This window comes from Phaethon lepturus, unplaced genomic scaffold, assembly GCF_000687285.1.
Source record: "Phaethon lepturus isolate BGI_N335 unplaced genomic scaffold, ASM68728v1 scaffold12361, whole genome shotgun sequence".
NCBI lineage: Eukaryota > Metazoa > Chordata > Aves > Phaethontiformes > Phaethontidae > Phaethon > Phaethon lepturus.
In genome coordinates, this window is record NW_010519887.1 from 26319 (window position 1) to 40361 (window position 14043).

The window sequence follows — 14043 nt, forward strand, 5'->3', positions numbered from 1 at the left end:
GGGAAAAAAGACAAATCTCAACAACAAATGCACTTAAACCAGCCCTTTTGATGCTACAAATGGTCTTTAAAAATGATGAGGAAAGAACAAGGAGCAAACCAGAAATTGGGACAAAATACAGTACGAGTTTACTAGAGGTGGATCACACCTGTATAGCGCAACATCTGTCTGAGACAACTGATTGCCTAAGGCAAAGGGAAATCTGTAGACCTAGTCTAGGCTCTTCTAAAGCATTCACAATATGGTGTCACATGGGATGCTGAGATGCAAGATTCATGACTAATACCATGATCAGAAGGCAGATAGAGGACATCACCAACTTGCAAAAGATGAATGAGCTGGAAGGACACTAGTAATACAGTTCCTCCAAGGCTCATACAAGCATTTATCTTTAAGATGTGTGAATTAATTATATCAATGCACAAAAGAAAGCTGCTTATAAAATTCACTAATATATACAATGTGGAAGATCTCAGAAGAGGAAATAGGAGCAAAATAAATCAGGAACATAACTAATCGACCTTGAAAACTGAGCTAATAGAAATGAAGCAAAATTTAACAGCGATTAAGATGACACATCGATAGATAAATGAATTTCCACTATGAGTAGGGGAATAATCAGCTGGAAATGACAACGGAGAGGAAACAGCCAAGTTCAATCATAACATGGTTGTAACACACCAGTGCAACAGTCATGGAGAGAACATTATTTGGAACACACAAGAAGTGGTATTTCCAAAAGCAGTAAGGGGGTATTCAAACTACTGTATACAATATGGTAAAAGGATACCTGGAACCCAGCATACAATTTCTGTATCCTGCGTATTTACAGGCTTAAAATAGAGTGTCTTTCTAAGATGAGAAGGAAGATGCTTCAGCAGCTTCTTGAACACAAACATCTTGTAAGTACTTAGATTTTATGCCACAGCAATTTGAGTAATGAACAACTGCTCCCTCTTGCCAGCAAAAGCAAAATGATGACTCAGAGTCCTTTCCTGTCTTATGCAGATTTGTTATGCCTAAAAAAATGTCATCTTCACTCATTACCCCCCTCTTCAGCTTTCATCATCCACAAAAACAAGCATCTCAAAGCAATGCTTCATACTGAGGGAAAGGCAATCACTGCTGACCGCTTCATGATGTAGTTGCTCTCTTTCTCTACAGCCATTCACAAGAAAATAAAGTTCTGAAACCGGCAAATACTCAGAATTGTCAAAAATCTTTCTGACTTTCCATCTCTTGATGAGTTAAAAGATTTTATACAGGCTTAAACAGGAAAATTTAGATCCAGTCTGATTTAGTCACATACATTCAAAATTACTAGACCATTCTTGTATTTTAAACAAGGGCATACAAGTACAAAGAAAAATAAAAATAACACATTTCACCTATTTTAAATTATCTTAGATATACTGCTGATAAATGCCCTACTAAGGCCGACTGATTCACATGTAAAACAGCAAGAACCTTTTGCAGTCTATTAATTTTTCCATATGGTGAGCTTAGCAGTTCGCCTTACACAGCTTGCTCCTCAAAACTTCTAAAAATGGAATCATTTTCCTACCCCAACGTTATGACAGAGAAACTCTGTTGATCCAAATGACAACTAACAGAACAAGAAGTAAAGACAGGAGGTGAGCGTTTTTAACCAATACCTCAATTTAAGATGGAAATCCAAGAGATCCATGCCAGGACAAAACCAAGCAGAGTCTGTTTGGAAAAGCCAAAGGGACATGACTGCGGCAACTAAAGCATGGCACAGCTCTTTAACAAAAAAAAAAAAAAAAAAAAAAAAAAAACTTGTACCTGTCAGTTCCCTCTCAGTTTTAGATCTTAATGGCTTTTGGAAATAAAATAAATTTTGTTGCTGGCTGTGTAAAGATTAATATTTGAGAAGATAAGTTTCACTGCTTAAAGTCATAAAACTATACTACAGAAAAGTATAAAGATACTGGGTAATATTACTGTCTACTCAAATGCAGGAAATAAATTTTTGTAACTGTCCCATTTAAAAAATTATTTATTTTTAAGGCTTTGGTGCTTGCTTTATGCAAAGAATTTTTCAAACAAATTAATGGGCTTTACAAAAATATGCTTTCTGACAGGCTAATACTGCTATTGCTATATTGGATCACCCTCCTGTTACGCTGATACTAATCTTATTCTGCATTTTCTTGATAACACATAGAAAAGAAATAGCAATCTTTGTATTTTCTAGACTTGCGTGTCATAGCATTGAGTTTCTATTAATGAAGATCAGAAGAAACCCTGGAATGTTACTCTAATCAAATACAGGAACATTACAATTTTGAAAAAAAAACACCAAATTATACCAACAGTACTTAAACTTTTTTTTTTGTTTAATTACAACCCAAAGAACAAAGTGTCTATAAAAGGAACATGACATTACTGTATGAATGGTTATCTTGTTTTTAAGATCATAACACACACGCAATCAGTCAGGAATTCTCAGAGACAAGTCAACGTCAAAGATTATCAGACCTTCACCCAACAGTTCAGGTATTTCAGCTACACACTAACTGGAAATCTTTTTGCATAAGGAGTATTTCTGAATTTCAGGTCATTTCAAATTCAAATGTCTTTAAGCTTTATTCCTGTAACAAAAGTACACAGGAAAAAAGTAATCTTTGGAAGTCTACACATTATCTCTTTGCATCATCAAAGTAGTATAAAACATTGAAAATAGACAGGGGTAGTATTACCTTCATGTTTTTGTAGTGCTTGTACAACATTAGGCAGCTGATTAATAGCCTGATACATTCGGTAACAGTCCTGTAAGTTTGCTGCTTGTTTCTGAAATCTCTTTGCCAGCCGGTTAAGATCTGGGAAGCGACGTAAGAGATCTTCTTGAAGGCACTGACGTAGTTCTGGATCCACCACAAAAGCTTCAACCAAATTCAATCTAAATAAGAAGCTTGTAACAATGATTATCATGGCATGGTCTACAATTCTTTTATGTCACCAATTACAATGAAAACATTTATCCGTCAGTTTTTATCCATCCTTCCTTTATAACTGTGTCCATTGGCCAACTTTCCTGATAAAAGAACAAATGAAACTAGGACAAATGCACGAGCTAAAAAAGCAAGGATATTTAGCCTATGTCATGCTTCTGTAGTTTCTAACAGTTGGGGTATCTATTGAGCAGTATTGGAGAGAAACTGTGTCAAGCACAAATGTCAGTATCTGTTCCGTAGGTATGTCAAAGCTCAGAATCTACTTTGAGATTAATCCTTTCCCTGCACCATAAAAAAGGTCTTCCGGTAGTCTATGAAAAAACATATTAAGTAGGAAAAACCCACACTGTAGGAAAAAATCACTCTTGGGAACAGTTTAGCTCTCTGCTGTCAGAGCCAATACTGACACTGTGCAGCTATGCAACCCCAGATCACAGAACCAGAATCCTTGAGGTTGGAAGGCACCTCTGGACATTGACTACTCCAACCCCTTTGCTCAAAGTAGGGTCAGCTAGAGCCAGCTGCCCAGGACTGTGTCCAGTCACGTTTTGGGTATCTCCAAAGAGGGCCCCAGTATCAATCCCTGGGATATACCACTAGTGACTGGCGTCCAGCTGGAGTTCATGCCCCTGATCACAATCCTTTGAGCCTTGCAGTTCAGCTAGTTTTCCATCTACCACACTGTTGATTTGTCTAGTCCACACTTCACCAGATGTGAGGCAGTGACAAAAGCCTCCTGAAGTCAATATAAACAATATTCACCGCTCTCCCCTTATCCAACAACCTAGTCAAATTTGTTGTAGAAGGCTATCAGGTTGGTCAGCCATGATTCTCCCTTTGCAAATCCATGCCAACTACTTCCAACCACCATCCTGCCCTTACAACGTTTAGCAATGCTTTTGAGGATTATTTGCTCAATCACCTTCCCAGGGATGAAGATGAGGCTGACCAATTTGCACTTCCCTGGATAGTCCTTTTTGTCCTTCTTGAGTATTGGAAGAAAGCAAATGTCACCCCTATTTTCAGAAGCCTCCTCCAATCACCATGACCTTTCTGAGACAATGAAGATTGGTCCCTCAATGACTCTGGCCAGCCACCTCAGCACTTGTGTATAAACCTTGGGTGCCAGGGACTTGTGTGTGTCTAATATGTTTAAATGTTTGCTAACCTGATCCTCCTCTAATGAGGTTGTGCTTTCTTTGCTCCAGACTTTGCCACTGGTTTCAGGTGCTTGAGATTCCTGAAGGCAAATCTTAACAGTAAAGACCATTGTGAGTGTAAGAAAGAGGTGTAAGAAGCCTTGTCTGGGGCCTCCTCATCTTCACATGAGAGCTGCATTCAAACTAAGGCACTCGTCCTTAGTTCTCACCTAAGCTATTCTGCAGCCATGCGTGTGCCTGGCCATGCACTCCACTGATCAAGAGCATGGCCCATTGACTTGACTACCTTGCTTCACCTCTGATCATCACTAGAGACTTGCCTGGAGACCCAGATTATTGGCCAAACTTGGTTACTGTCACCAGATATACCCTCTTTGCCTCATGCAGGTATGAGGACTGTGTCCTTATCAATGAGGGTACTGTTTCCATGTGCCTTGTTGTCACCATTGACTTCCAGCTTGCCTTCCCTTTAGCCTGCCCTTGCTGCTGCTCCCTGACATTTTGGTTTTTTGTTTTTTGGGGGTTTTTTTTGTTTGTTTGTTTTTTGTTTTTTTTAATAGTGAAATAAATATTCTTTAAGTGATGAAAGCAAGAAAAAAATCATCTCAGTGAGAAGGGACAAAGCATTAAGTTGTATTTTCCCCACTAGAATGTAAGAGAACTGTCCTGGTTTCAGCCAGGATAGAGCTGGTTTTCTTCATGAAGCTAGTGTGCGACTATGTCTTGGATCTGGGATGAGAAACTGTTGATAACATGCTGATGTTTTGGGCTGTTGCTAAGTAGTCAAGGACAGTCCAGCTTCTCGCCTGCCAGCGAGGAGGCTGGGGGTGCACGGGGAGCTGGGAGGGGACACGGCCAGGACAGCTGACCCAGCCTGGCCAAAGGGATATTCCCTACCATACGACGTCATGCCCAGTACATAAACTGGAGTTGGCCGGGGGGGCAGAAATCACTGCTCGGGGACGGGCTGTCGATCGCCGGGTGGTGAGCAATTGCTGTATCGGGCATCACTTGTTCTTGTACTTTCCTTTGTTGGTATTATTATTGTTGTTATCATTGTTGTTTCTTTCTCTCTTTCTGTCCTATTAAACTGTTTTTATCTCAACCCACGAGTTTTTTTCCTAATTCCCTCCCCCGTCCCACTGGGGGAGGGGGAGTGAGTGAGCAGCTGCGTGGAGCTTGGTTGCCGGCTGGGGCTAAACCACAACAAGAACTTTCATACATTTCCTGCTTTCTTTTTTCCACCAGTTAACATTGTCATCTTTACATATTTTGTATTACTTTGCATTTGCAGTTAAACAAAGAAAGTCAGACATTGATTATTTTGGAATGACAGAGAGTTCAGTGTTCCTTCTGAAGTGTCACCAAATATGAAGGAAGAATTCTGCCCCTTTCAGAGACCTCCAGCATGTTGATTTCTGGTGAATCCCATTAACATGCTATTTATCAATATCTTGACTTCAGCAGAGAAGTTAATTTCATTTAAAGACATGCAAGCTCTCACATTATTTCTACTGTTTTGCTTACTAGTAGAAAATGGCATCAGTTTCAATAACAGGAACATTCACACTTGAAAACTGCATTGGAAATTACAAATTTTTTTGTCATTTTGAAAGCAGTAATCTCTACATTACACCATGCAGTGATCTGGAGAAAGCACTAGACACTTGAAACAGTACACAGAGATTAACATGGTACACTGCTTCAGCTAATTAGTAAAGACAGTCACTCAAGAAACAAGGGCTTTGTCTAAGGTAACACAAGAGACACACACCCCTGGACAAGTAGAAATACATTTCTGTATATAAAAAATTCAAAAGGAATGCCCTTCTGTTGCAGAAAGTGTTCTACCCACACCACTCCAGTGAGCCTTCTGTATTATACCAAGCGAAATCAATTAAAAAGAGAAGAATCCTACCTCTACATTTACCCATTCAACTATTGCTCTAATAAATACCTAGCAGACTTAAGACTCTCAAACTTTTCTCAGAAGCACCAGCAGCAACTGGTGACCAAAACACACTTTGTAAAGATCAGGTTTTTTTAATATTAAAAAAAAAAAACCAACCCAAAGACACACAATTGCTTAACAGTCTAAATATAAGCGTGCTAACCAAATGTCTGCCCACTTTGCCAAGGGGATTACAGAAGGAATAAATCCTACCTGCAGATCTTCCCCTCAAAGTATCTTCAGCCCTGGCAGAGCTTACTGAAACTAGGGGCAGCATCTGCCAACTTGTTCCTTTTCACTGGAACCAAGTAACTTGGCCCTTTTTAGTCCTGGAAACAATTCCTTTGGCAAAAAAAGATCAGATTCACTGAAAACTTATTCATAAAGCAATACCCATGTGTTCTTACTGTTACCCTGCTTGGTCTTTACCAGTTATGGTCATGGCAAATGCACACAAGAGGTTGGGCTATTCTGATGTTATGTCCTCTCAATTCCCAGGTGGTATGCAGGATTTGTAAATCTATTTATGACTTCTCAATTACTAAAATATCACCACACATCAATTTGTAAAGAGGCAGTAGTCACAAATACCTTCGTATTTTCTTACCTACAAAGCTGCATGAAGTTCTAGTTTAGAACACCCTTTCTTCACTTAATAAAAGTACTGGGAAGAAAGCAGCACACACATTTGGAGGGTTTAAGAGTATAAGAGTTAAGTTTAATCCAGAAAAATACTACTCTTGCCTGGGGTAGGAAACCAGGGTTTGGTGGGCTTATCCAACCAGCTTAAGCTACAGACTACTCCATGGTTTCCACATTAAATTTCCAGTGTAAAAACTATTTTCTCTGATTTTGATGACCAATCTCAGACATGTAGGAATATGCAAAAATCAAGTTAATCCTCTACATTATATGCCATCTTGCCCTCCAATAGCTTAGGTTTCAGGCCAGAGCATTTAGTTTCTCTTCCAAGAGGTCCTTACACAGTCAATAACCCTGACAGTTGCACACACACGGGATCAATTCTTGGAACTTACTGAATTTTGCACTTGGAAAAGACCAGCAGCAACGGTTTCTACAATGCCACCATACCTTACATTTAAAAGCCAACTGCACAGAGACTTGCCTTCAGCCTGACACACAGATGCCCAACACCCTTTCTGAATTCATGTAGAGCTCTCTAAGACACAGGCAGATTACTTTCTTTCCATACACACTGCTTTATACTGATTCTCATTAAAATCCAAACCATCCCTCCAATCAGTCAGGCTGGTTTGGTTTTCATTAAAAGTTTGGTCCTTTCTTGTGTCACCTATATAAATGTCACTACCTTACTAGCCAGCTGCTATCCTGATCATTAGAGAATATCTCAAGTGCAGCTTCTGGACTCCTGAGCTTACCTTTGCTAAGATTAAAACCTTTTTTTTTTTTTTTTTTTTTGGCTAGTGCCTTTTACACAAACAAACCCTTCACTTTCATCCCACGATTCCCTCCGCTTGTTCAACACCCTCTTGGATAAGAGCTTGTCACAGGCATTCTGAAAGCTCTAATTTATTCCTTTTTTTTTTTTTCCTCCTTTGTCCACAACAATGACAAGTTCAAAGAGTTCTCAGATCAGCATGATACAATTTTCCTCTGCCAAAACGATGCTAATTAGACTAACATCTCATGACCTTCCTAGCATTGTTCTCTCTCTCCCGCCCCCATATTTGCCAGCCACAAATATAAGGCTGACAGGTTCGTGTTCATGCCAGATTTTGCATAACCATTTCCTGTATGGTAAGAATACGTACAAGGTTGCTGAATAGAAAGGCCTACGTTAACATAGTGCAACTGTAAGCCAGGCCTAATGCTCACAAGTAATAATGAAATCAAATGACAGGTTGTTTTTAATATAAAGCTCAACTGAGGAAACAAAAAAGAAAATACAAAAAGAAACAAACAAAGAACCCAAGAAAGTGTAACCAAACAACAGCAGACAACATTGGATAACTTGTTTCTGTCACACAGCTGAAAGGGAAAGGAAAATAAGGCAAAACTTTCCACCACAGATCTCAGGCAGCACAGTCAAGACAACAGAAACAATTATAACTAGTGAAACCACACTAGAACATAAATGAAATCTTCGTTTCAAGGTGGTTAAATTTGCAAATTAAACCACAAAAACAGCCAAGAAAATTTCAGCTAACATAACTGAAAACCAACACAAGTACTTTTCTTGAACTTGGAAATGACAACCCCCTTTTTTCTCCTGCTATTCAAAACCATGGCTATTTATCACCTTTGAATTCTGTGCAATAACAAGTAACATTAGGCTTAGTGTGCTCTTTGAGAGAGAGGGAAAAAAACAACCCATGTATCTCCCAGTTTCTGTTGGATATTCTGGAATCCAACTGAAAGCATTTCATCCTTTCCCACGTTTTACTGTTGATCAGAGGTGTCCCTCAGACCTACTATTAACAAACAAAAAACTAACACTCCACACCAAAAAAAGACAACAAAAACCTGGTTTCAATTGGTTTTCAAATAAATGGCACACGCTTTCCCAAGTCTCATCACAATGCTTCCGTTCCACCAAGGTTTACATCCCATTTGACATCAGAAAAGATTGCTTCTTCCTTTGCTACATCCGTGCAACATTTTTCATCACTATTTTAAGGTTATTGCAGTCAATGGTGCCACAACACAGAGGCTGTCACGAGGGTTTAATTATATTTCTAGGCTTTTACAGAGCTAGATATAGAAGTTTAAGTTAATGGGAAAATATTAATCAAGCCTGATTTGTGTACACACTTCAAAGAAGGATGAAAATAATTCTGTCTGTAGAAATAGTAACTAAACTAACAGATTAAAGACCAGAGTTAGAAAGAATAGAGTATTTTTAATTTCTGAGCAGGATCAGCGAGCACACAAAAAACCCTAACAAACCACTGAGCTATACAACAAGCTGAGTTATAAAACACCCATGTTTGAAGCTCTCCTCCACAGACATCCTGCAAAACCCTAGGCAGTTCTACACCTCTCTATGCATGCAGGAAGGAGAATGCTTTCTCCAAGCACCTTTGCTCAGAAAAAGGACTCTGTTTTTAATTTTTATCATATTATGAAACCTACATGTAATCAGTAATACATATTTTTAATAATGAATAATATATATTTAATTACTACTACAGAGTAGTAATTTAAAATCCCAAATTCTGGTAGGCATTTTCACAGGGAAGAACGGTACTAACTAAAAATTCCATGTGACACACAGAAAAAAGTTGTAACACTGAAATCAAATTAAGAACGTACAGTTTTATAGAAGAAGCTGACTTACTTTGAAGAAGATCTTAAGGGTTCTAACTCCCCTGGCTATACAACAGCCGAGACTTCTGAAGACCATACATTTGTACTCTGCCTGCTAAAGGTTTTCTATGACTGCAGAATCTATGACTGCAGAATAAGATCAACTTTTCTGTCCAACTGTTCAACTTGATTACAAAGAATTTATCAGAGAAACACCACTTACAAAAGCAGCATATTAAGGACTGCTTTAAGATATGCTAAGACTTTCATGTCACCAGAAAAGTTTCAGAATATGCAGTGTTATACCAGCTTAATTTCATATTTCCTTTATACAAAGGAAAGTGGAAAACACTTCATGTACCATTATTTTGGTTTCCCTCAGGTCTCTTTCAAACTCAGATCTCTTCTTAATCCAACGTAGCCGAGGTAAACCCTCCCTGAACATGCTTAACCTAGACATATAAAACTGATAAATTCTTTTCTAATCCTATAGCACTTGGGATTTTAACATCCCGGAGGAAGTCCACATGAGAGCAAGTTGCAGTAGTTGATTAATATCAGCATTTGCATTTTCCAGCCAGAAATAAGCAAGGCACTGCCCTAAGCTCCATTTATCAACTCCCTGTGACCCAATCATTCCCTAGACAAACATCTTTTCTCTCACAAAAATCAGCCAAAGTCCAGATGTCACCACCTCAAGTAAGCAGTAAATACTACCTTAAATTTGCAAAGCCCTTTTCATGACAAAGAACCCCAGTATGCTTTACAGCCTTTGAAGTATTGAGACAAACACCTAAGGTGAGCAGACAGGAGCCTAAATCTGATACCTGAAGCCTGACGTTGAGAATGACTTTACTCCAGCACACATCTTAGCAGCATAAAAATCATGGTGACCATCCCAGGTTATTTTGCCCAATACAATCAGAGTTCTTACATGCATTTATAAAAATAACATTCAAAATTTCTCAGACAAGCACAAAGAAATAATGTAAAAGATCTAGACAACCCACACATGTTTTTGTAAGTGCTTACTTACACACAAAAGACTTGGTTATGAAACTGGAGCAATCTTTGTAAGCAATGTGAAATAAAAATAACACAAAACCTGAGGAATAACCAACCAACAGCTGTAGAGAGACTAATACCATCAAAAGCCATTTTATTTTACTCATACATCACAGGCTTAGGATCACTGATCTTCTCAGTTCCCCACTCAGCTCACACCAAGTGGTTTCTGGAGACGGTGTGCAGAACAGAAGTTGCTCGGATTTCTGGCAGTCAGCCTCCAGCTGGTGGCAACATTTACCCAAGCAGCAGGAGCAGCCTTGCAGGGGACTCACCGTAAGCACCAGTTCTTCTAGTACTTTGAAGATGCAAGATTTGAATCCAGGTTTTTGTTTCATCAACTCTGAACACTGCTCTCTGGATGAGTTGTATACATACCTCTCTCACACATCTTACACATGAAGGAGAGTAAGCCAAGCAAGGAGTCAGAATCTTTGTTATTTTAATGAAATTGGTGCAATTTGGCCCTACAATATCATCAGGGTCCAAAATCTTACGTTTGAGTGAGTGTCACAAGTTGTTCGAGCAAGCTCTCTCTCAGCTCTCCCAAACACACATGCATGCACAACGGCCTGGAGTTGAGACAGACAACCCAGCCAATTCCAACAGGCCTGTGCGAGAGGCTTGCGCCCAGGTAAGCAAGGCTTCTTCCTACGCTGCCAAAAAAGCAGCCCACACCTTCCCATGTATTCCTCTCCACACTAAACATCTGTCCTGGTTTTGGCTGGGAGAGAGTTAATTTTCTTCCTAGCATCTGGTATAATGCCGTGTTTTGGATTCAGGATGAGAATAACATTGATGACACCCTGATGTTTTAGTTGTTGCTAAGTAGTGCTTACAGTAGTCAAGGATTTTTCAGCTTCTCATGCCCTGCTAGCTAGAAGCTAGGAGGGGGCACAGCCAGGACAGCTGACCCGGCCTGGCCAAAGTGCTGTTCCATACCATATGATGTCATGCTCACTACATAAACTGAGGGGAGTTGGCCGGGGAAGCCGCAGCTTGGGAGCTGGCTGGGCATTGGTCAGCAGGTGATGAGGAACTGCACTGTGCATCACTTATTTTGTATATTCTTTTATCATCATCATTTTCTCTTCCGTTGCAGTCCTATTAAAACTGTCTTTATCTCAACCCACAAGTTTTACCTTTTTTCTTGATTCTCCTCCCCATGCGACTGCAGGGCGTAGGAGGAGTGAATGAGCGGCTGTGTGGTGCTTAGTGGCTGGCTGGGGTTAAACCACCACAATGGCTCAAGTTCTTCTTCTGTTTCCCACCTGCGCTTGCCTAAACCATGCAATCTGTTATCATTTCTTCTTAGCACACTAGCACAAAGTTGGTTTTATTTCCACAGTTAAGAACATGCTATAAATGCTTCTGTAATATCAAATGACTTCACAGCTTCCTCCCCTGAAAACCACTGTTACAACCTAAAAAGAGAGTACTAAACTAAAAGCTAAAATTTCAAGACTACAGTGAAGGAGTACATCAGTATACATACATCCTCAATTCTGAATTTAAAGTACATTACTGTTTTATGCGCGGGATGTGAAATTACAGGCTTCTAGCAATGAAGAGATATTGTATAATAGGGTAGATTAACAGAAACAGCAAACCAGGAACACACAGCCCCACAGCAATGCATCTCACATATGCGTGAGACATCTACCCGTAACGTTTGCATTCTTAAAGACAATGATGTCATCCCAGTAAAGTTATAGCAATCCTTGTACTCTGATGATCTTCCCAGCTTCTTACAAGATTTTGCAATGATTTCCAGTTCTAGACCCAAACAGAGTTTCAAAACTTTACTTCTCCAGAAACAAAAAAGTCACAGAGACCAAATATGACCTAGCTCAGTGGTTTGGCTTGAAAGCTGTCATGCTTTTTACACAGGCAAGCCACATAGCATGGAGGAAGAAAAACTGGTAGTTTGGTAAAGGCAGCTGCAGACACCCCTGGTTGACACTGAAGGTAACGCTCGCAGTAGCAACCCCCTCAAACACACATCTTCATTTGCTGTGGCTGTGTTAGCTTTCCACCAGTGAGGCTCCCCTGAACTAGTTCACTCTGGGGTGGCTCTGCCAGCTGTGGATAAGCCCAGTTGTATCCTGATGTTTGCTTAAGCTAGCTATCAAATTATGCCCTCAAGCCACAGTCCTACAAACACTTCCAAGCTGGCAGAAACCTGCATTGCCACCACAAAAAGTGTGAGGTAGTATTGCTACCTGCTGCTCTTCTCCATCTGCCGTACTTTCTCCCTCAAGTCAGAAGTGAACTCAATCAAGGCATCTCCAGGCAAGTATCTGACGCCCTCAGGATGTATTTAGTACTAGAAATTGGCCTTCATTCCACTATTGCAGGGCAGGTTTTTGGACTGAACTCACTACTACTGTCTTTTAATCTCAAATGTATAACCTGAAGCAATCATGACTATGCTGACCATTTCTTGCAGCTCTACTGAAGTAGTCCCTTGTAACACAGAGTCCAAGGTCTGAAGGGTAGCTTTAGACCCTAGAGGAGCCACAGAAATCACACTGCACACGCTCCCAGAGCATGGGATACACAACATGTGCTACTAAGCAGCTGGACGAGAGTCCTCCACATCAGTCCTCCCTGCTGTTTAACCTGAAAGATTAAGCAACATAAGAGAAAGCCACATCCTAACATCAGTCTCCCACCTTTTCTCATTTTCCTCATTAGTCACTAAACCATCCTGCCATGAAAACAATACTGGCCATTTGTAACCTCAAAACAGTCCACTTACCTGTAAGTTTTTAAATTCAATAAATGCATTCTTCCAAATAATCAGAGTTCACTCCTCTAGATCAGTTACATTCACATAACATAAAATTAGTATGTATCAGGGAAGCAGCAGACTTCTTCCCACTCTGCATGAATTCCTCCATATACCATTTTATGTCAAAGTATTAGAGATAGTAAATTAAAGACCTGAGATTATATCAGGAGTACCAGGCACAAAATAACTATTTTCTATAACAATCAAGCAAAGCTTTGAAAGCTATATGTATTGACTGTGAGGATGCAAGCTAATGAGCTCAGAATAAAAAAAAACAAAACAAAACAGGATTATCAGAAAAAGCACCATTAACTCCAATATGCTTCTTTCCTCCGAAGACACTTATTGCAGTCTTGTGTATTCTGAAATAAGTTACCAACAATTTTTTTTTTTTTTTTTGCACAAGTGTTTAAACACATTCTCCAATCCCAGCAGATTAGGCAAGGTAAAGAAGAAAACAATTCTTCATCAGAAAATCTTGGGTCTTATCCTTGCCAGCAAAGTACCACTTGATGCAATTAAGATCTTGCTCCTGAAGCAGACTGCTGCAACAGCAATATTTTTAGACCCTAAGGGAAGGGAATGCAGGAAGGCATCATTCTGAAGCATATGCAAATAAAGGAGCAGCACACAAGCAGAGTTCTGCTTTGCCTCCTCTAGCCAGAAAGCATATCAAAGCAAAGAACTGCAGGACTCTGAGGCATGCACACAAACTCCCTGCAACAAAATGTTAGAGCAGCAGAAGGGAAACTTTTTTTTTCCCCCCCACTTATAAGGCAAGGCTGGCAGCGCTCCTGATGGTATCAT

At 39.8% G+C, this 14043-nt stretch overlaps 1 protein-coding gene across 1 annotated transcript in view; it reads right to left on the reverse strand.

Annotated features, from left to right (window-relative positions):
* Positions 1-14043, reverse strand: part of MSH2 (mutS homolog 2) — a gene marked incomplete at its 5' end in the record, with an annotated part of 52346 nt that overhangs the window by 24176 nt on the left and 14127 nt on the right. Inside the window, one exon of the mRNA XM_010297199.1 lies at positions 2724-2923. Coding sequence (XP_010295501.1) covers positions 2724-2923 — 200 coding nt within the window. The remainder of the gene's footprint in view (positions 1-2723; positions 2924-14043) is intronic.